This window comes from Barbus barbus (assembly GCF_936440315.1).
Source record: "Barbus barbus genome assembly, chromosome: 48".
Lineage (NCBI taxonomy): Eukaryota > Metazoa > Chordata > Actinopteri > Cypriniformes > Cyprinidae > Barbus > Barbus barbus.
The window spans coordinates 15643138-15667505 of record NC_136726.1 but is presented as its reverse complement, the minus strand read 5'-3'; the positions used below and the strand labels follow the sequence as shown (position 1 = coordinate 15667505).

Below are 24368 nucleotides of genomic sequence, written 5' to 3'. Positions count from 1 at the left end.
TAAGCCTCCTTGCAGACAGCGTTCTTTGAGAGCTGATAAGCGGTGAAAACAACATGCAATATTGATTTGTTTTTCTTGCGGCTTTCGCTCTCTTTTATGCGCTATATCTCTCTGTGCTTCGCTTTTAAATGCATTTGTGTCTTGTAACCTTCTTACAGTATATTATAGACTGATAAATTTGAGATTATTGTCAGTGATGGATAACAAGTGTCTGATTAACTGACAGAAGTCTTAGTTTCTTCTTGTGTAATTTTTTTCATCTGGAATTGTCATCCACGTTACATTTTGGATGGTGGTGAGCTGGCGTTCCTGACCCAGTTTCCTATCTGGCTTAATTTAGAAAAAACTGTATCACATTTTTTGTTTTATTATTGGCTTATCGGTAGCAACCATAATTTTAATATCAGTGTACAGTATCCCTTATAATCTCACATGTGTAGCTTCAAAAGAGAATTCAACAATATCTCAAACTGTGCTCAGGTTTGCTAAGCTACCCATCATAAAATGCAATCAATAAGATTTCAAACATTTCTGATCATATTCTTCCAGGACCAAACGATCAGATCTGTGGTATTATTCACAATCATATTATATCCTTTTTTATATAAATAATTATAATTCATTTGTGTAAAATAGTTTAGGAGAAACATCTGAGGTGGAGGCGATGTAAATGAAACCGCTCATGAGCTGTGAAATAGCAGCCGTTGAGCAATTCTAGTATAGCACAAACACTTAAAATTGATATGTTTGTGTATAACCTACAAAATGTTGTGCACACACACAAACACACTTGCGCTGAATAAGCTAATACATAACGCCCGCGCAACTAGTGACAGGGAATGCCCTTGACTCGTCTGCTCTCGAATCCAAGGCTGCTTGTTGTGAGGCGGCATGCAGATGCAGGAAAACTGTTCTGATGGGCACTGCTTTAAAAGAAGCTGTCACGCTGTCTTCTTGCTCGCTTGCTCTTTTCCCTCCTTCGACAGTGCTGTGTCACCATGTTTACATCCTTGTCTCGCTCTTCTCCAGCACTCCTCCCCTTTTCCCTCTGCTCTTTCCTTTCAGAATGTTCTTAGACTAATAATACAAGTATACCATTGATGAAAGTGATATATAAACCAACCAGCAAATGACAAAATCCATGGACTTTCCTCATAATTGCAGAATCGATTAATTGTGCGTAATTTAACAATATTCTTCATGTTACTTGCTTTTAGTGAATAATTAACCCATTTGATCAGAGCAAAAGGTTTCAAATATTTTTGAGTTAATTTTTTACCAAATGTGTAAAATTAATTTTTGAATCGTGTAATCATGTATGTAGAGAAAAATTAATACTTTTAATAAAAATAAAATTGTATTTAATGCATACAGGCCTATACATCGTGTTTACTAATTTATGATATAATATATTGCAAATATATGTATATTCCAAATGTCTTTATATCTACGAGAATCTGTTTTCTCATAATTGCAGAATAAATTAGCAATATTCTTCATGTGACTGTTAGTGAATAATTAACTGATTACCCACTTCAGAGTTTTCAAATAATGTTGAGTACATTTTTACTAAATATTGTGTACATACATATTTTGATATGTATATGTTGTAGTAGGTAGTTGACAAGAGAAAAATCTAAATTTTCTGCTTTAAAGTATTTAAAAGTGCATATATATATATATATATATATATATATATATATCCTTTTATATATTTCATATCAGTAATAAATAGGCCTATACATTATATTTATCCATTTATGATGTAATATACTGTATTAATATGTGCAAATATTTGTATACATGTTTATATAATTTATTTATTGTATATTCTATAATGTATTATCTATATATATATGTAGATTATGTATGTCTATGTTTTTATTATAATATAATATATGGCATTTATAACACTGACCATAATATCTACTTTGTGTACAGCAGACATATATTGCATCTCTAAAATATGATTTATTGTGATGTCTTAGGCTTGTAAATCCCACTTAAAACATTACATCATAAAAGCTCATGTCTGTGAATATAGATTCTATTGTTTGCTCTAGTTTGCACAATGCTTGCAGCTGTTATAATAACATCCATTGCTTACCGAACACTATTTGAATAGATGAATATATATATATATTTATTGGTTGGAAAAATATATATTGTTGCTGGATATTCTCTACCACAGACCTGTACCTGTTTGAAGGGCCTCTCTTCTTTCTGTTTGCTGTCAGAGTCATTGTATGAGAGACAATGTACAGAAACCTCACCTAAAAAGAGCAGACAATGAAGTACTGCCATTGTATCGGTGCAGATGTGCGTCAGCTGTGTCGTCCTTTTCTAAACCCGAATGAAGGTCAGGCTCTGAGAAATTAGCGCTGTTTGTCAAGCATTAACTAAAAGGGAGAATTTTAATGGCAATGAGACTTTAAACACCAAGCTCTGACTTCAGTGTTAGAGATGGTTCACTATGTCCCCAGAGTAGTTATATATTTTACAGATCAATATTTTGTAATGAAAGAGGCTGGCGAGTGAAACCAAGCTTTATGGTTCGGCGTGCAGTGATGGATGTGTGTACCGCGTTATGACAAATGAATTGTCACAGGAAGTCATCGTTGTCTGGCCAGTTGCGGTTTCTAGTCAGTCCTGAGGCGCTTAACACATTTTAATGGTTTGACCTGTTTTTGTATGTGGTTTTCTGCTGAGTCATGCAGTGTTTCCTGCTTGTACACTGGCCTGTTTGTCTTTGGCTATGGTTCAATATAGCTTTTGTTTGAAACATCATGATATATTCCTATCATTGTATTCTGATGAGCTGTCTACAAGCTGCGGCTCACTTGGTGGATTTATGTGCAACAACATTTAGTGAAAGTGACATGACATACGCCCAAGTATGGTGACCCTTACTCGGAATTTAACCCATCCAAAGTGCACACACACAGCAGTGAACACACACCCGGAGCAGTGGGCAGCCATTTATGCTGCGGCGCCTGAGGAGCAGTTGGGGGTTCGGTGCCTTGCACCTCAGTCGTGGTATTGAGGGTGGAGAGAGAGCGCTGGACATTCACTCCCCCCACCTACAATCCCTGCCAGGACTCAAACTCGCAACCCTTCGATGACGAGTCCGACTCACTAACCATTAGGCCACAACTTATTCACTCCCGCCACACACAATCCCTGCCAGACCTGAGACTCGAACCCACGACCTTCAGGTTACGAGTCCAACTCTCTATCCATTGGGCCACGACTGCCCATTTATTAAGACGTCTCAAACTGTTCGTCAGTCGTGCTTTGGGTTCTTCCTGATGCAGTTCTGTGATGTAATCATCGAGTCCTTTACAGACTCATGCTGCCGCTGATTGATTAAGCATCGCTGGTGTCTGTAAATGGCCTCATTGTAATCAGCCGGTTTGTTTGAATACTGTTTAGGAAACACTGATCCTTTCAAGCCGCCCTGTGAAGAGACAAAGATCAATAATTTAATTGGCAGTTGACTAGGGTTATTATCATAAAATGAAAACAAAGGTGCAAATTTTTGTTTGTTGTTGTTCTTGGTGTTAATAAAAGCATACAAAACCACACAGAATTACATTACATTTTTCACATTACTGCATGTTTCTTACACTCATTAAGGCTGCATTTATTTGAAAATGCAGTAATACAGTAATATTGTGAAATATTGAAATATTATTACAACATTAAATGTTTTGTATTTTTATATATTTTAAAATGTATTTTTAAGTGTCACATGATCCTTAAGAAATCATTCTATTTTGATTATCTATCTATCTATCTATCTATCTATCTATCTATCTATCTATCTATCTATCTATCTATCTATCTATCTATCTATCTATCTGTCTGTGTCTGTCTGTCTGTCTGTCTGTCTGTCTGTCTGTGTCTGTCTGTCTAATTCTGATTATCTGTCTATCTGTCTGTCTAATTCTATCTATCTATCTGTCTGTCTGTCTGTCTGTCTGTCTGTCTAATTCTGATTATCTGTCTGTCTGTCTGTCTAATTCTGACTATCTATCTCTGTCTGTCTGTCTGTCTGTCTAATTCTGATTATCTATCTATCTATCTATCTATCTATCTATCTATCTATCTATCTATCTATCTATCTATCTATATGTCTGTCTTCTGTCTGTCTGTCTTCTGTCTGTCTGTCTGTCTGTCTAATTCTGACTATCTATCTCTGTCTGTCTAATTCTGATTATCTATCTGTCTGTCTAATTCTGATTATCTATCTATCTATCTATCTATCTATCTATCTATCTATCTATCTATCTATCTATCTATCTATCTATCTATCTATCTATCTATCTATCTATCTATCTATCTATCTATCTAATTCTGATTATCTGTCTGTCTGTCTAATTCTGATTATCTATCTATCTATCTGTCTGTCTAATTCTGATTATCTATCTATCTATCTGTCTGTCTAATTCTGATTATCTGTCTGTCTAATTCTGATTATCTATCTGTCTGTCTGTCTAATTCTGATTATCTGTCTGTCTGTCTGTCTGTCTAATTCTGATTATCTATCTGTCTGTCTGTCTAATTCTGATTATCTGTCTGTCTGTCTGTCTGTCTAATTCTGACTATCGATCTTTCTGTCTGTCTGTCTAATTCTATCTGTCTGTCTGTCTGTCTGTCTGTCTGTCTGTCTAATTCTATCTATCTGTCTGTCTGTCTGTCTAATTCTATCTATCTGTCTGTCTGTCTGTCTAATTCTATCTATCTATCTATCTATCTATCTATCTATCTATCTATCTATCTATCTATCTATCTATCTATCTATCTATCTATCTATCTATCTATCTATCTATCTATCTATCTATCTATCTATCTATCTAATTCTGATTATCTATCTATCTGTCTGTCTGTCTAATTCTGATTATCTATCTATCTATCTGTCTGTCTAATTCTGATTATCTATCTATCTATCTGTCTAATTCTGATTATCTGTCTGTCTGTCTAATTCTGACTATCGATCTTTCTGTCTGTCTGTCTGTCTGTCTAATTCTATCTATCTGTCTGTCTGTCTGTCTAATTCTATCTATCTATCTATCTATCTATCTATCTATCTATCTATCTATCTATCTATCTATCTATCTATCTATCTATCTATCTATCTATCTATCTATCTAATTCTGATTATCTGTCTGTCTATCTATCTGTCTGTCTAATTCTGATTATCTATCTGTCTGTCTGTCTAATTCTGACTGTCTGTCTGTCTAATTCTGATTATCTATCTGTCTGTCTGTCTGTCTGTCTGTCTGTCTAATTCTGATTATCTATCTGTCTGTCTGTCTGTCTAATTCTGATTATCTATCTATCTATCTATCTATCTATCTATCTATCTATCTATCTATCTATCTATCTAGTCTGTCTGTCTGCCTATCTACCTATCTGTCTGCCTATCTACCTATCTGTCTGTCTAATTCTGTCTGTCTGTCTGCCTATCTATCTGTCTGTCTGTCTGTCTGCCTATCTACCTATCTGTCTGCCTGTCTGCCTATCTACCTATCTGTCTGCCTGTCTACCTATCTGTCTGCCTATCTACCTATCTGTCTGTCTAATTCTTTCTGTCTGTCTGTCTAATTCTGTTTGTCTGTCTGTCTAATTCTGATTATCTATTTATTTAGAGGTATTAAGTATTAAGTGTATGGTATTAAGTGTATGGGCATCATTCACTTACCGACTTTGTAATAATCACAGAGGAAAAACTGGCCATCATACACTACATGATTTTCAATGAAATCTGTCTACTCAAATCTGCAGACTGGCTCTGACTTTGGCAACTAAACATCAGCTTCTCAAGACTGTAAATCGGAGAAAAATGTGTATTCCTGCCTTAAACTTTTTGACTTCATCTTCGGCCACGGGGAACGGAGCAAGAACTATATGTGGAGGTATCATCAAAAATGCATGAATATCAGACGGAGCAGTCGGCTCTGCTTGAGGAATGCGTCAGCTCGAAGGACGAGAGCCATGGGACACTTTAACAGGTGCAGAGCGTAACGGCTCCATTTCAGATGTGTGCGGAGACACGGCACGACGAGATGCTGCTCTATGAGTCTCAAGTCTGGATTGTTTTATGAGTTGAAACGGATGTTGATTTATGCTCCAAGTGAAGGACATACAGTAAACAACTTTGAAATAAAAACAACTAAACAACAAGACTTCCCAAACTGAAAGAAATTAAGTTTTTAAAGTGTAGCCTGATTGTAATCAAGGCTAAATTCGAGTTAAAGTGTCTTTTTGACCATTAGCTGTCCCCCTTGACCACTAAAACACACAGCAGTGGCAATTAACCCACAAATACACAAAGTTCCAAACGCTCAGTCTCCCATTAATGTCCTGACTTGAGCCAGAACTCATTAAGACCAATAGAGTGTCTAATTAAGCCACGCACTTTGAGAGCAAGCAGCTGCTCTTCCCAGCAGCCTTTAGGATTTCACTGACTGAGGGGCCCATGGCTCATTTTGGCCTTTTTGCATGGACTCTGCCCCTCATCAGAGCCCCAATCCTGTTTACAAAGGTTCAAGCCATGCTGCCTGGCATCCGAATTCATATTTAAGTGACAATTCACTCAAAAATGAAAATGAAGCCATTATTTTTCACATGTATTCATCCAAATTCTGCACAATTATAATGAACAGAGCTTTTTGTTTGCACTTTATGTTACATCATGTGTACTTATGTGTACTTACCTAAGAAAGTACTGGGTAATATAAGGTAACTACATGGGTTATGGTTAGTACCTAGTTATTATTTATTGTAATTACTATAACAAGTACATAGTATGTACATGCAGAACAAGACTGTAAAATAAAATGATTTTAGAATCAGAATCAGAATGTGCTTTATTGGCCAAGTATGTTTACACATACGAGGAATTTGCTTTAGTGACAGTAGCTCCAGAGTGCAACAGAGAGACAGCAACAGGACAGGACACAGATAATAAAGAATAATACAAATATCCAAATAGGCAATGTGCAAAACAGCAAAAACACAATATATAGTATAGAGAATTATGTGTGTACAGGTCTGATATGTACAAATTTGAAATGAAAAAAAAAAAATTTATAAATAAAAACGTAAGCAAGTGTGGTGAATAAATAATAGAGTTGTGTGTTCCGTGTTTTTTTGTCAAGTGTTCATGAGATGGATTGCCTGAGGAAAGAAACTGTTCCTGTTCCTGTGTCTGGTTGTTCTGGTTCTCCGAGCTCTGTAGCGTCGGCCAGACGGTAACAGTTCAAAGAGGGAGTGTGCTGGATGTGAGGGGTCCAGAGTGATTTTACCAGCCCTTTTGCTCACTCTAGATAAGTACAGTTCTTGGAGAGTGGGGAGGGTTGCACCAATGATTCACTAAGCAGTACGGACTACCCTCCGTAGTCTTCTGAGGTCAGATTTGGTAGCTGAGCTGAACCAGAGTTATTGAAGTGCAGAGATGACGGATTCAATGATGGCAGAGTAGAACTGTTTCAGCAGCTCCTGTGGCAGGTTGAACTTCCTCAGCTGGCGAAGGAAGGACAACCTCTGCTGGGCCTTTTTCAATGTGATTGTCCCACTTCAGGTCCTGAGAGATGGTGGTGCCCAGGAATCTGAATGACTCCACTGCAGTCACAGTGCTGTTCATGATGGTGAGTGGGGGGAGTGCAGGGGGTTTTCTCCTGAAGTCCACGATCATCTCCACAGTTTTGAGCGTGTTAAGCTCCAGGTTGTTAAGATTGCACCATAAGGAGTCCTTCTTACAGTGTAATTATACATTTAAGTACTGAGTATTAATTAACTACATGTACTTACAATATGGTTAGGGTTACTTGCATGTAACTATGGATAATTTATTGTTATTATAATAGTAAGTACATGTAACGTGTAACAAGTACACCTTAAAATAAATTGTTACCTAAACTGCTATCATTTTTAGCTGCACAAAGAACGGTAAAGTACCTGAAAAGTAGTCCATATGATTTGTGTGCTAGTTTTAAGTCTTCTGAAGTCATGGGAAACTGAAATTTGTGTCACTAAAAATCTTAATTAATTGATTGTTTCTTTCCTTCTCTTTAATCAGTTTTTTTTTCTTATGTATAACTTCTTATCTGCATTTTTGTTAGAAAGCTGTATTATTTATTTTTATATTTTGGTTTAATTCGTTTTTTTATGATTTAAAATTATTTTTCCACACAGTTTATTTATTTTTCTTCAATGTACAGCAACTTCTGCTGCTTTAAATATGCTATATACTCTAAATATTTTGTCAACTGAATTCTGATTGAGTTCACAAAACTAATTTGAATGATTCGTTCACTGTTTGGACTCATTCATTCTTGAGTTCAATTCACTGACTCAATGAATCAGTCTCAGCAAGACTGGAGAAAGATTATCAATGAAAAATGACTTCAATTTTAGTCAGTTTCTAACAAAAAGCAATCAGAAAACCTTAATAATTGTGTACAAGTCCTATGGACCACTTCTGTAATATTTTTTCAACCCTTTTCGAAGCTTGAAAGCTTCAGTCCCCATTCACTGTTACTACGTGAAAAGCAGCAATCAAGACAAAAATCATAGAAAGTCATGCAGGTTTAGAACATCATGAAGACGAGATTATATGATTTTTGACATAAAAAGCTCTTGGAAAGCAACATTCCACTTGGACGAGGTCAACTGAGGTAATTTACAAATAAGTCTAATGACTTGATCTCATAAGCTCATTGTCATTATGGCCGGTTGGGCATGAAAGACGTCTGGTCTGTTTGTTGCTGTGGTGAGCTGCTGTTGATATTTTCGGCATCATGTGATACTTGCATAGTGGAGACAGTTGGCCTCTCTCGCATGTGCGACTTGAGTTCTGCGTGTTGACTGATGGAACCCCGTCGCCCCGCTTTAGTAGCTTTGTTTCAGTGAATCACAGCTCTACGGAGATGGGACATCCCTGTCAGAGATTTCCACACCTCCGTTTTCTACTTCAGTCTTCTTTCTTTCTCTCTTTCTCTCCATCTGTCCCCAAGGAGTGCCTGAAAATAGCAGCCTAGGGAAAACTGGGTCAGGCTTCATCAGGGTTCCTGGGGTGGGATTTGGAGGTTGGGGTGTGCGCTACGTGAAGAGTCAGGAAACGGAGAGAATCGAACTTGGGTTATATTGACAGATTGGGCTGTCTTCGTCCCTACATTTACTTTGTGCTGTGTTTTTACTGACTTTGCATTTTGGCTCAGTTTGGATTCTTATTCTGTCTCACTCTTTTTCCTGGCATGGCTACTTTTGTTCATTAGACTGTCTGCACCTGCTTTCTTTCACTGAAGTTCACCCAAAAATGCAAATTTTATCATTTTTTGCTCACACTTATGTCGTTCCAAACTCATTTGCTGATTTTTCTTGCTGTTTAACACAAGAGTAGACACTTTTGAAGAATTTTTATGTGTTCTGCCAACATTGTCACTGGCCCCACCATATTTTAGCTATGTATTTATATATATATATTTACACAAATGTTTGAGGTCAGTGAGAGTTTTAAATGTTTTCGAAAGAAGTCTCTTGTGCTTACGAAGGCTGTATTTATTTGACCAAAAATACAATAAAAACTGTAATATTGTGAAATATTGTTACACTTTAAAATAACTGTTTTCTGTGTGAATATATTTAAAAATGCACTTTATTCCGGTGATGGCAAAGCTGAATTTTCAGTCTTCAGTGTCACATGATCCTTCAGAAAACATTCTAATATGCAGATTTGCTGCTCAAGAAACATTTCTTATTATTATCAATGTTGAAAACATTTGTGGCGCTTAATATATTTGTTAAAACAGTGATCAGTTTTTTCAGGCTTCTTTGATGAATATAAAGTTAAAAAGAATAACATTTAGCCTATTTGAACTAGAAATATTTTGTTATAAATCTTATAAATGTCTTTACTGTCACCTTTGATCAATTCAATGCATCTTTGCTGAATAAAAGATTGCTGAAACACGAATTTATAAAAAATAAAATGTTAAAAAACATTTTTGTACATTTTCATATTTTTTCTAACTATTAGGTTTTCTTTAATAATATTTGCACTATAAGTTAAACAGCTATAATGTAACTCCATATAAACACTTTTGAGGGAAAATGATGGCATATGATGCAAAAGCATTATTGATTGATTTGTACTTTCTTACTCCTGATTACGGGACTATTTTAGGTCTTTTCAGCAAAACAGGCTTGGATAATTAAAGACAGAATTTTTTTATTTGGATGACTTATTTTTCATTTAATAATATTGCTTCTTACAACCTCATTTAATACAAAAATATAAACAAAATTCAAGAGTTAACCAGAGATCTTAGGCTGCTCCCACAGGGCAAACAACCTGTCTTCACCCTAAATAATTATCAACATATGCACTAAAATAATGTAAAACTGCTGTTAATTAGATTTTACAATGCTCCCCTCAAACCAAGGTTCCACATCATGAACACAAAAGAACTCTTGGCAGAAATCCAATCAGGTTTTTCTCATATTTACAATTTCTAAAAATCCCTCCAGGCAATTGTGAAAGAGCTTCCTGTTCAGTACTTATTCCTAGTTCTTCATGAATACTGAGACTGAGCAACTTGTGCTATACCAGTTCTGTAAGTTGTACAGAACTATAATTTTCTTGGTTTCGAGTCTTTTCGGCAAGGCCATGACCTCATGTACTGTACAGTTTCAAAACCACACCTGCACCTTCTCCAATGGAAGTCCCCAAACACACCAGCCTGTGTTTTATATAGCCGTGCTGACGTGGCAAGTGTTCTTATAGTTTGTGAACGTGAATTCTTTCATCAAAGTCTGCTAAGGAACAACATTTAGCTTGCCACTTCTCACCCTAGAGTTCAATGCATTGGGAAACATTGACACGAATCATGGCCCGAAGGTCTAAAACAAGGCCTGCGGGCTTCATGGTGGGATGTGAGGTGCCAAACAGAGTCTCAATGATTGTTTATGAAGGACACAGCCCAGCTCTGTGGGACTCAATGTGTGAATGGCTTTCTCTTTCTGTCTTCCCCTACGGGCCTGCGGTCTGATGTCGGAGGACAGGGTGTTAGTGGAAGCTCCCTTTGGTTGCTGATTTGATGTTAGTGTTGTGGTTTATTGCATAATAGACTGGTTAGACTTGATATGAACTTAACGGTGATGAAAACGAGGCTGTGAGGGATAGACAGTCTTTATAATGGTACACAATGTAAAAAGGCCCTAGATCCTATAATTCTTTTCACTGAAAGACTTTTCATCATTGAACACACTGTGTTCCTTCCTTCACAGTCTTGTTTTCATTTCTGTCAAAAGTTAAATATGGCGCTTCAAATTATAAATAGTTACATTTTGTGACCATTTTTACTGTTGAGGTGAATAGAGGTCTACATAAATGCCCCACTGCAATACAAAACATAACATTTAGAGGCAAATTTGAATATTTTCACAATCAAATAAATAATAGGAATTTAAGGCTTGGATCTGGATATAATGGTGCCATATTTGCTGATATTAGACATTTTTACAATTATTTAATAATATACAATTGCGCAATACTAATTTCCTTTACTAGTACATTTGACTTTTTTCCATCATAGTGCTCAAATGAAGAAATCTTTTTAATAACACTGTTGTGTTATTCAAATTTGTAACGTAATCTTTAGCAAATCTCAAATGATTATGCAATGTACATTTAGGATTTTGTGAAGCCTTTTAATTTTAATTGCTTTATTTTTAATGTAGATTACAAATTGAGTTTCAGTTAGACTTTTTAAAATTAAAATTACTAATAGTTTTATTCAGCAAGGATGCATTACATTGATCAAAAGTGACAGCAAAGGCATTTCTAATATTACAAAAATTCTATTTCAAATTCTATTCGTTTGAAATGTATATTCATCAAACAATCCTGAACAAAATCACAGTTTCCACAAAATTATTAATCACCAAAACTGGTACCTGATGATAATAAGAAATGTTTTTTGAGCAGCAAATCAGCATATTAAAATGATTTCTGAAGGATAATGTGACTCTGAAGACTGAAGTAATGATGTTGAAAATTCAAATTTGACATCACAGGAATACATTTTAAAATATATTATATATAGCCATTTATAATTGTAATAACCTTCCACAATATTACTATGTGTACTCTGTTCTTCATCAAATAAATGCAGCCTTCATGAACCTCTTATGAACTAAAACCAGCCCCAAATAATATAGTATTTTAATATCAGCCATTTATGCATTATTGGACTGTAAAACTCATATGTTAGTCTGAAGTTCTTATGACGCAGGTAAGGTACATGTGACTAACCGCAAGCTAAGAAAACTGTATGTTTGTTTTCTGATACCGGCCTAACATGAGTCTTATGTAGCTGCCGATGTCATAAATATATTGGTGAACAAGTGACATTGATGTATGTGTTTGTAAAGTATAAGTTTAAACTTAAAAACCTTGTGTCAACGAAGTTATTAAAAGCCAAGCTAATGCATAGAAACATAAGATGTTGCGCAGGATTATGGCATTGGCAGTTATCAGACTGCTGAATCACTGTCACAGCTCATTCCACCGCCTTAGCCGGCTTATTGCTGCTTCGAGAGTTCTGACAATGCTGTTTCCTTCTTCCTCTCCAGGATTTAAGTGTCCTGTCTGCTCCAAATCAGTGGCATCCAATGAGATGGAAGTTCACTTCATCATGTGTCTGAGCAAGCCCCGCCTCTCCTACAACGGTAAGACCCGCCCCCTCTTATTCCCGCAAGCTTCAGCGGTATCAACTCCGTATCTTTCCTCTTCACTATTTTCCTCCTTTTTTGAGTCACTGTATCAGTTTATTCTTTCATTCTCCATTTCATTCTTGTCTGTGACTCCATTCCGGGGCTGAAAAGAGTCTGTGAACTGTGGATGACCCCTTAATCTAGGTCTCTCTCTCTCTCTCTTTCTGTTTTGCCGTGGGAAACCAAGGTCATCACTGTATATGACGTTTGTCACCCATTTTTTGCTTTCTCTTTTATCTTCTAAAGAGTTTCAAGGCATCTGTAGGCTGTTGAATTAGTCCATTTTTCTAAATATTCCTCAACGGATTTTTACTCCAGCCATGTTTGATATCACTGCTCATATTGTCTTAAAGATATTACTGAATTTGCATCACATTAAAGTCCCGTAATATTATGGATATCTGAGTAAAACAGAATGGGAAATAAATAGGGCAATATTTTATTTTTTTCAATAAATGTAAGGCTGTATTAAATATTAATATTATTCTTATCATGGTTACATTAGATAAAAGGTTGTTTCAGAGGCAGAGAAAGTTTTTTTTGTTTGAAGATTTCTATAGAAAAAAGTTTAGTGCTTTGATGAATTGTGCTCAATTAAAAATATTTTTTTTATTAAGAATAAGGTCAACTTTGAACACATTTGATATTTTATGCTTTGGTTAATTAATTTAAAACTAAGCCTTAAGTTCAAATAAATTGACTTCTTACATCTATGAAAATTTCTAATATATTTTTTAAAATGATCTTATTAAAAACAAGATTTTTTATCATCTTAACAAAGTATATAATTTTTATACTTTATAAAATAAATTACAATGATCTAATTCATTTAAATCTAAAATTATCTGTTAAATAATTTAAACCTATTTATTGTAAGAAAATAAAAATTTATCTTTTATTTTTTTGTTAATTCTTTTTATTATTTCATTATGTTTTCATAAGTTTTTTCTTATATGAAAACAGTTGCAATTGTAATAATTTTATAATTAATTCAAATAAATAAATAAATACTTTTCATTTTTAGTAGTCTAAACAAGTAGTTTTTTTATCTGTATAATTCAAGAAGTGGTGCAATACACTGACAAGCAACACTAGCTCACTATCTATTCTGTGAGCTTTTGGATGAGGCAAGTGCAGCTTTGCAGGAAGATGGCACACATGACTTGACTGTAGTGACCCGATGACATGCGTAGTCTCTGCTTGTAACAGCTGTGTTGGGTTGGATGGACGGCTGACAGACAGCTACCTGACTGAGGGACAGCTGTCCAACCCAGCCTGAGCTAAAGGTGACCCGCAGCGATGCATCTGATCTTTACTGGTGTCACATGATCTGTCTTCACAAAAACATTCATTTAATGCTTTTTGGTTTACTTGTCAACAATTATTGAGCTAAAACAAGGCTTTTAAATATACAGTCACCTTTAAAAGAAAATGAATACATGTTAATACCAGTTGTAAACAGCAAGAACAATTGCTTTCCTTACAGTTTTGCTTCTATTTAACCCCTCGTTTTATCATTTTGTCACTTACTGACCCCACCATGTTCAAGTTGGTGACATTACCAGACCAGAACACACTGGAGTTAATCTTATTTCCCACAATGCACACTGTCCCATTGCCAGCTGCAGCCGGTGACAGTCACACGTCAGCAGATCTGCTCACTGTAAAAGCCGCTGTCTGTGAGTGCAGTATGTGCACTTTGCTTGCCTTTTGACACTGCGGTTCGTGCCCGCTAGCCCTCCATTTCCCTGTGAACTCTAATCCACCCCAGTTTGTATTGATTCAGGCAGGGAATGACCCTAGATGTAACCCTAATGCTAGATGAAACATTGGACTAACCCTGAACTAATACATGTTTCACCCTAGAGGAGATAGCATTCACAAAATAATAGATAGGTATTATATTGTGTTATCCTCTACAAAATACAGCACTACTTTATTGTGATGTCCAGTGTTAATGTTCTGAATCATTCTAACATGAGTTGGAGGGTTGACCTAAGGAAGTGAAACACTGACGTTTATGTGCAAAAAGTAACTGAACTGTAAGAGAAATCTAGTGTATATACAATAATATATGAATATATAATAATATAATGTGAAATATAATAATTAAATAAAAGATCTCAGCTACAGCTGTCACTGTTGATTGAATGCAATTGTAACACTTGAAAAATGTTACCTTTAATACTCATTACTGAATAGTTTTATCTGCTATGTAGCATTGCTTGTTTTAGGTGATTTTTGTTGTTTGTAAATTTTTTCATATTAATTATTTTAAATCGGGAATAATGTATTTAAAGTAAAAGTGTAAAGGTCCGAAATCTTGTCTGTAATTTTCGCACGTTAAAAAATGAATACGACCTCATGTTGTGTCAATCATGTTTACACACTGCCTCCGAAACTTTCGTTCGTCATAAGAAATTCAGATCAAGTTCTATTTTCAAGTATTTTGATAGGAAAGGATGACGAATATGGGTTAGAGAGAGAGAAAAAACAAAAAGCATACGAAAAAGAAATTCAGACTTGTGTGCAAGTGAGAGATATAAGTATTATTTAAATGATATATATTATTTATTTAACTATGGGACAGATTATAATTATAGTTCACTGAATTGTTTAGTGTGGTAACAACTCATCCATTGAATTTTATTTTATTTTCATATTTTTTATCTTATATGAAAATAATTGCAGTTTTTAAATTATTTGTAGTTTAATTGTATCTAACCTATTACCTTTAATTATGATTATTAAAACAAAATAAAACATTAATGATTATTAAAATACAATTTCTTAGATTTTTCTTAAATTTCTTAAATTTTTATTAATTTATTTTCATGAAAATTAGATAGACAGATAGATAGATTTTCTCCGATTTACAGTCTTGAGAAGCTGACGCTTAGTTGCCAAAATCAGAGCCAGTCTGCAGATTTGAGTAGACAGATTTCATTGAAGTGTATGATGGCCAGTTTTTCCTCTGTGACTATTACAAAGTCAGTAAGTGAATGATGCCCATACACTTAATACCTCTTCAGATTTTAAAAGTCATGTAGTGTATTCCAGTCTTGTAGACAGACGCTCGTGCCAGACTCCTGCTGACCAGAATTCCCAAGACCCACCAACAGTGCTGTGCCGTATAAAATACCATTCTTTTCTTCCAAACTGAAAACATAGGACCTTATTCAGCGAATCAAGTCAAAGAAAATTCTTAGATAGATAGATAGATAGATAGATAGATAGATAGATAGATAGATAGATAGATAGATAGATAGATAGATAGATAGATAGATAGATAGATAGATAGATAGACAATCAGGATATGATAGATAGATCATTTTCTTTCAGCCATGAATCCATGAAGAAAACATTGTGTAACAGAAATGTTATTCTGCCCTCTGAAAAACTCTCTCTCATCCCCCTCCCCATGTGAGAGCTAAATTTAACAGCAGGTATTAAAATATCATCATGCATAGTCCTGGCTTGGAAAAGACACACCGGTCAGCTCACATGGGCCCTTCAGAGGGTGTTACACACACTTACACACACAAAACTGCTATCAAAGTAATAGTGTTAACATTTCAGGGGCTGAACCAAGAAGCCCAGACACAAATTGACAGCTATCTAGTGGAAAGAATGGGGAGCATGATTACCAACAACTTGAACTGAAAGGCCTAACCAGCGACTGATCTCTCTTTCACACACACCTGTCCATTCCTGTAAACTAGTGCAGCTCGTCTGAGCTGCTGAAGTCATCGGCCCTAAGAGGATAACAAGCTCAAGTGCAGGAGGGTGTGCGTCCTGCTGTCATCCAGGGATGTGTGGGGGAAAGGGCAACATGTTCGGCTTGCCGGGACCAGTGTCTGGAAAATTGCAACAGCATTTGAGAATTTTTTGGGGAGCTAGAATAGTTGCAATATTTTACATAAATTACTTCTTCACTGTCAAACAACTACACATCTATGTATTATATATCTAATAGAAGACACATTTATATGCCAAAAAGTAACTGTACTATTAATACTTAAGCATTATAATGAGAAATATAATATTACTGAATTAAATAAAAGATTGTTAAAGAGTGTTGCAATTGTTATGTAATGGGGCTAAAGGGAATTGTAACATTTGAAAATATTTGCCAATTTTATCTTAAATAAGAGCCAAAATTAAGTATTACTAAATAGTTTTATCCTTTGTGTTATTTTTTGTATGTTTATGTTTTTATATTTATTTTGTAAAAAATAATAAAGCCTAAATCTAAGTGGGACATTTAATTATTATTTCAAGTACATTATAATTATTTGATTATTAAACTTTTATTAAATACTTTTAATTATAATATACAATAAGATCTGGGCTTCATTTCCCAAAAGCATCGTAAGCCTAAGTTGATCGTAGAACTATCTTCATTAATGGAGCAATGATCAACTTAGGTTTACGATGCTTTTGGAAAGCGCAGCCCAGGTCAGTACGATTTGTTTTTTAATTAATCCTTTTATTCAGTCAAAATGCATTAAATTGATCAAAAGTGGCAGTAAAGACATTTATAATGTTACAAAATGTTTCCATTTCAAATAAATGCTGCTCTTTTGAACTTTCTAGTCATCAAATTTATTTATTTATTTTTTTAATCAAGTTTCCACACATTATTTTTAATCAGCAAAACTGTTTTCAACATCGATAATAATAAATAATACATGTTTCTTGAGCCACAAATCAGCATTTTAGAAGGATCATGTGACACTGGAGTAATGAAGCTGAAAATTCAGCTTTTTCATCTCTGAAATAATTGATATCTTAGTTAAAATATATTAAAATAGAAAACAGTTATTTTAAATTATAATAATATTTCACAATATTGCTGTTTTACTGTATTTTTGATCAAATAAATGCAGCCTTGATGAGCATGTAAGGTAATATGTCATTTAAAGGGAAACCGGTCAATTAGGAATTTAATTATATGATTAAATTCCTAATTGGAATAATTTATGATTTTATAGGGAATTTGAACAGAATCACTGTTTCACGGCTGATCACTGAGTCGGCAGCGATTCACTGAACAAGCCATATAACATCAACTCTGCACTGGATATTAAAATCCAAAATATAGTGAAAACACTATTAAATAGTACAGTAACAAGATCAGCAGTTTAAGACATTAACTCGTGAGCACAAAACACAAGATACTTCTCTTTTCAATATAAATCAAACTGTATTTATATAAGCCTAAGACATAAACTAATCTAACACATGAACACACGCATTCACAGTTTGCAGAAAGAGAGAGAGTGAGGAAAGGATGAGTTTAAGAGAATGAAAATGTGAAATCCCAAGTTTACAGCAATATGTGCTTTTGCATAGACCTGAACAACCATCAATCACTTAATTAACCCTCGCATTGAATTTCTCAATGAGGCTAAAATTTATATTAAATGCACCAGCTCAGCAAAAATCTGGAAGTTACTTGCTTGCGTTGCCTTTGTGTTAAAGGATTCCCTTTTGTCATTGCAGAAAGGGGGTTTCCCGAGGTTGCTGATTGGCTGACAGTTCAGCGGTCGTTTGTAGTGATGTCTTGGGAAGCCAATCGTTGGGCGTTGACTGGAGATGGTTCCAGAGTCAGATGCTAGTTGAAGTTTGAAGCGGGTGCAGTCGAACTGGACTTTGCGGCAAACTTAACTTTTGAACATGAAACTCAACGGAAAGAAAAGAAACTAAAGTAAAAGAATAAAATGATGTAACGAGACTAGGTGGTTCTTCTTCTCATCGTGGTAGCAGCTGGCGTGCAGGCCGAAGCATGCTGGTCCATAATATATACAGTGCCCTCCAAATGTATTGGAACAGTAAAGGCAAAATTGCTCTGTTGGCTGTGGAGTCAAGACATTTGCTAATATGATTAAAAGATGAATATGAGACAAAACTACAGAATGTCACATTTTATTATTAGCCGTTTCAACACATACATGTTTTACCAAATAAAAAGAACAGCACTTTTAGAGTTCATCTCACTCATAGATGTGAGCATAAGTATTGGGACAGCTGAACGTAAGGCAGATATAAAAGATTAAAAGCTATTATTTAGTTGCAGATCCCTTGCGCACAATCACAGCAGTGAGTCTGTGACCCATAGACATCACCAGACTCTTGGTCTCAACCTTTGAAATACTTTTCCCAGCCTTTAATGCAGCCAATTCCAATTGTTGCTTGTTTTGAGGAGTTTCTGCCTTTACTCTCCTCTCCAGCTGGTGAAATTCATGTTTAATCAGATTTAAATCTGGAGATTGACTTGGGCAATCTAAGACTTTCTTATAAATTCCTTGACTGAACTGGCGGAGTGTTTTGGGTCATTGTCCTGATGCAATATGAAGCACTTCCCAATGAATCTGGTGGCATTTTCTTGAATATTGGTAGGCAAGGTGGGTTTCTACCCTTCCAAATTCATTCTGCTACTGTCATCATACATAAGTCATCAGTTAAGTTGAGAGGACCTGTTCCAGAGGCAGCCATACATGCCCATGCCATGACACCACCTCCACCATGCTTTACAGATGAGGCTGTATGCTTGGGATCATTGCACTTCCCTTTTTTTCTCCACATTTTTGCTTTCCCATCACTTAGATAAAGGTTCATCTTTGTCTCATCGGTTCATAAACACAGTTCCAAAACTCTTCTGGCTCACCTTTGTGCTTTTTTGCAAACTCTAATCTTGCCTTTCTATTTTTGGTGCTGGTCAGAGGTTTGCTTTGTAGCATCTGTAATTCTGTGTCAAAGTCTCCTGAGGACAGTAGATTATCAGAGCATCACCCCAGCTTTCTGGAAGTTGTTGGTGATTTTACAGACACGTCTTTTAGGATTCATTTTCACAGCTTTTATGATTTGTCTGTCATCAACTACTGTTGTTTTCTCAGCCGATCAGGTAGTTGTTGGTTGCTGGTGGTTTCCAAACTCTTGATTTCTCCATGCCCTTTGTTTTTGCTATAGCTCTAATTGACTTCCTCTTTTCTTTTAGCATCCAAATTGCTTGCTTTTCTCTCAAAGTCAGCTCCCTCATCTTCATCCTGGTTTGTGTGTGTCATCATCGAATGCAAGATTCAGAATACAGAAGTAATGGATATAACTGATACGACACATTCCCTGCTTTTAATATACTCTATATTCTTTAATATTCTTAGCTGGAAAAACCTCTATGTGTTGAATCACCCAATAATAAAATGTGACATTCTGTAGTTTTGTCTCATATTCATCTTTTAATCATATTTGTAAATGTCTTGACTCCACAGCCAACAGAGCAATTTTGTCTTTACTGTTCCAATACTTTTGGAGGGCACTGTATATATATATATATATATATATATATATATATATATAGATATATATATATATATATATATATATATATATATATATATATACCACACTTAACATATTTAAGTTTAATTTCAAGCTAACTTTGAAGAAATGTAGCATGTTACAATTGCCCCCAGTTTCTCATACTGCGTCGCCTCACTAAGCTGATTTGTATTTGGAGCATATGTCTGCCGTCTGTTCTCTATTCATTCCTGCCATCATCTCCTGTTTTTCCCAGATCACCTCTTCTTGCTTTCCACCTCGTGTCGTTCTCTCTCCCTCCATCACATCCTCTCTAAACTGCAATCTATCTCTTGTCCTGTCTGCCTGCTCCCTGCACACAAAACAATGGAGCTTCATCTCCCCATCTTTACCTCAGGTGCCCTGCGTCACTTTTTCAGCAATGCAGATGGTTGGCCAAAAAAGTTATTTTGTTATTGTTCATTAAACCTAAACTGAAATAGAAACCTGAATAAAAAACTAAACTATTCAGGAAGAAACAGCACAAACAAATTTGTGACACGTCTTTGAGGTGGTTTCGCACCTCTGTAGTGTGAGATTCATCCCAAAGCATTCTGGTAAACTGGGTTAACTCTCAATCAACATCCTGCGTTTATCCTGTCATGATTCTTTAACCTTCTGTACCACACTCCTCACCTTTACACATACAGAAACACACACACAGGTGTTTCCAGAGGAAGCTGCACACGTTATACGAAAGGAAGTGGTCTTTTTAGTTTTCTGGCACATTTCCTGTGAAGTAGACTTTTACTGGAAACTAAAAAAAAAGGCTAAGAACGGTGTGCGTGTGTGTGTGTGTGTGTGTGTGTGTGTGTGTGTGTGAGAGAGAGAGAGAGAGAGAGTCATTATGCTGGTATGGGCATGCAAGTCAAATCATGTTGGTCGTTGCCCTTAAGCTATTAGGAGACAATTAGTTCACACCTCGTCGTCGTCTCTCCACCACAAACATACACACAGCAATGAAGCATGAGTAACTGTCTTTAACTACTAGTTATGCTAACTGCCAACCCACCTCACTTAACCAGCCATTACTGTGAGTGAGAAAGTGGAGGAACGCTGTAAACTGCATTTCATGCGTCTTTACTCACCGCTGCCCCCTGCTGGCAAACAAGCCGTTTTCATGAATCTGCAGTATCAAACGTCCCAATCAGACACAAGTTGTGATTGTTGGTACCACAATTGTGCTGCAAATAACACAAGGCTCATGTGTTAAAGTCAGTTTACAATGATTTTATAAAATGGACAAAAATATGATAAAACACGAGTTTTCAAATGAGATCTATATGCTACAAAAGCTCATACCGCATATGCATTTTTAATCTGATTAATTTAATTTAGGTGAGTATAAAGTCACTTTCACTTTCACTTTATAAGAGACTTTCAAAAACATTTTTTAAAAATCTTTCCAACTCCAAATTATAGTTTTGAATAGTAGTTGGTGTTTTTAAAGGGGTTGTAAGAAAACCATATGGAAATATGGTTATTAATAAATGAATATAAATGAAGTGTAAATAAACCCCATTTGAAAACCATGTAAAATTTTACTCGAATTTTATGTAGTTCTCAAATGGGGTCCGTGTGGTCCAAGGGGAATCTACATTTAAAAAAAGACTTTTGTAAAAAGTTACATATATCTAATATTTCTTTTTATATACTTATTATACAAATGTTTATTTACACATAATTTGTATTCATTTATTTATAAATGTATTTGCATATAGTCATTAGCATAGCAAACCAAGGAAGTGGGCCCCTCAAAACACAACTCCTCCATCAATCATATTAATTATAATAATCAGTATTTTATTATGGGCCCCTCCTCTCGCCAAGGGCCCCTGTTACTCAATTCCACTATTAACCCTTGTCCGATGACCCTGCATATAGTTTTCTTAGGCAAAAAAAAAGTAAGGATTGGTAAAAAAAAAAAATGTAAATGCTTTTGAAAAATATGCCCACCAAGCCTGCATTTATTTAATCAAAATTACAGTAAAAACAGTCATGTTTTTTATTTCAATTTAAAACAATATTTTTCTATTTTAATATATTTTAAAATGTAATTTATGTTATGGCAATGCTGAATTTTCAGCATCATTACTCCAGTCCAGTAATCATCTAATATGCTGATTTGCTGCTCAAGAAACATTTATTTATTATCAGTGTTGAAAACGGTCAATATTTGTGCGAAAACCATGATTTTTTTTTTTTTTTTCAGGATTCTTTGATAAATGGAGTATTCAAAAGAACAGCATTTATTTGAAAATGAAATATTATAAAAATTTAACAAAATAATTAGTTTGTAACAGTATAAATGTCTAAATGTCACATTTTAATACATTTAATGTACCCTTCCTGAATAAAAATATGAATTTATTTTGAAATATCTTACTGACCCCAAATGTTTTGAACAGTAGTGTTTATTCATCAGTATTTTGGGTTTGCATCGTGTGCTCATTTTGAGTGTGTGTGTGTCTGTGTGTGTGTGTTATAGATGACGTGTTGTCAAGAGACGCAGGAGAATGTGTAATATGTCTCGAGGAGCTACAGCAGGGAGACACCATCGCTAGACTGCCGTGCCTCTGTATCTATCACAAAAGGTGAGATGGACAGCAACAATACATTTTCCTCAGATCACCCATTTTTCTATTGTTAATGTCTTTTTAATCAGCACCAGTGCTGGTAAATTGCTTGTGATAATGACAAACCTCCTTGTGTCCAACCCTGTGTCATTCTGACTAGAAATGTTACAGCTTTTAGCCAGTCCAATAAACGACAGTCTCAGCTGTCAAATTGCCTGAGAATTTACATTCTACATTTTATACTGAGCATGAAACACAAACCTTGTCATATCCTATATATAATTATGTGATTATGTAACTATGTGATTGGCATTTAATGTCCGTATATGGTGTCTCAGCAGGAGGCTTCTGGGTATTGAATAGCACTTTTAAGTGAACCGATTGGCTTGCTGACGTTCTCTTGCAGCTCACACTTGAGATGTTTTCAGATGTTGAAACACAATCAAACTAATTTTCCACAAAAAAGTTATACGTTCAGTTCTAACCAGGCGAGGCACAAAGTGACAACCGATAAATCCTATCACTTCTAAGTTAATCGTAATAGTTTTGGCCTAAGCAGCTGCAACCGGCAAGACATTTGTGACATTTGCTTGCATGATTTTTATATCCGGTCCAGAATTCTGCTTTACATAGCTGTATATTAACATCTAATATGTTGGCTGTAATTTAGTCATTTTCTGCACTTTTAGCGAGGACAGCAAAATAATTTAATGCTAGAATTCATTGTGGCTGTTTCGGACACTGTGAAAATCCTTTTGTGTGTGTTTTTATTTGTGAAATTGTGTTTTTCTGATGTAAATAGCTGTATAGACTCCTGGTTTGAGATCAACCGCTCCTGCCCTGAACATCCTTCAGACTGACCTCCATCATCTACAGTACTTCTGCTACCACTGAGAAAGGTGAACACCATCACACAAATATTCACCTACATGCCAACATGTGTCTCAAAAATCTGATATTTTGTCAATCATTTTGTACTGGAATTTTTGACTTTGACTTTATCAAACAGTAATTAGCGCCATTATCTCATTACTTCAGTGCACCACTTTTAAACAGACAATAAAAAGCAATTTCCAAAATAGCTAAATAGTTTTGTTTTTTTTGACAGGTTTTATCGTCAACACGCCTGTACACTTAGCATTTTTAAACATGCAATAAATGTGAAAGTATCACCTTTATAATTAAAATTGTGGCCACGAAGCTCTAGAACACCACTTTTGTTGTTGTAGTTATTATTATTAATACTTTTATGCAAATTAGGCACTTTTTATCACAATTAAGTCCTCTAAAAATATCCATGTATCTGAAAGTCTAGAACCCAGATTATTTCAATAATATACAATTATTATTAATGTTATAATAATATCCAAATATGCAAATGCAAGTTTTTACTCTAACTACTGTCCTCTAAAAAATTGCACTTTCACAAACATCTAGAATTCAGACAACTCTCTATTATTATTATTATTGTTAACAATAGTACTTAAAGGGATAGATCACCCAAAAATGAAAATGTTGTTATTAATTACTAATTCCAAACGCGTAAAGGCCTTTCCACACTGAGCGCGATGCGAAAAAGCGAGGCGAATCGCCGGCGAACATTGCTTTCACACCGAGCGCGAAACGAATATTCACCTTATGCTAAATCCACGC

General features: G+C 35.3%; 1 protein-coding gene across 2 annotated transcripts in view; it reads left to right on the top strand.

Annotated features, from left to right (window-relative positions):
• Positions 1 to 24368, top strand: part of LOC306866911 (E3 ubiquitin-protein ligase znrf1) — a 35801-nt gene that overhangs the window by 7821 nt on the left and 3612 nt on the right. Inside the window, exons 2-4 of one of the 2 annotated variants that reach the window (XM_079412341.1) lie at positions 12640 to 12735; positions 22628 to 22733; positions 23518 to 23614. In XM_079412341.1, the coding sequence (XP_079268467.1) occupies positions 12640 to 12735; positions 22628 to 22733; positions 23518 to 23575 (260 nt within the window). In that variant the 3' untranslated portion in view covers positions 23576 to 23614. Of the gene's footprint in view, positions 1 to 12639; positions 12736 to 18285; positions 18517 to 22627; positions 22734 to 23517; positions 23615 to 24368 lie in introns of those variants that run through there. The other variant, XM_079412342.1, reaches the window with a different exon arrangement.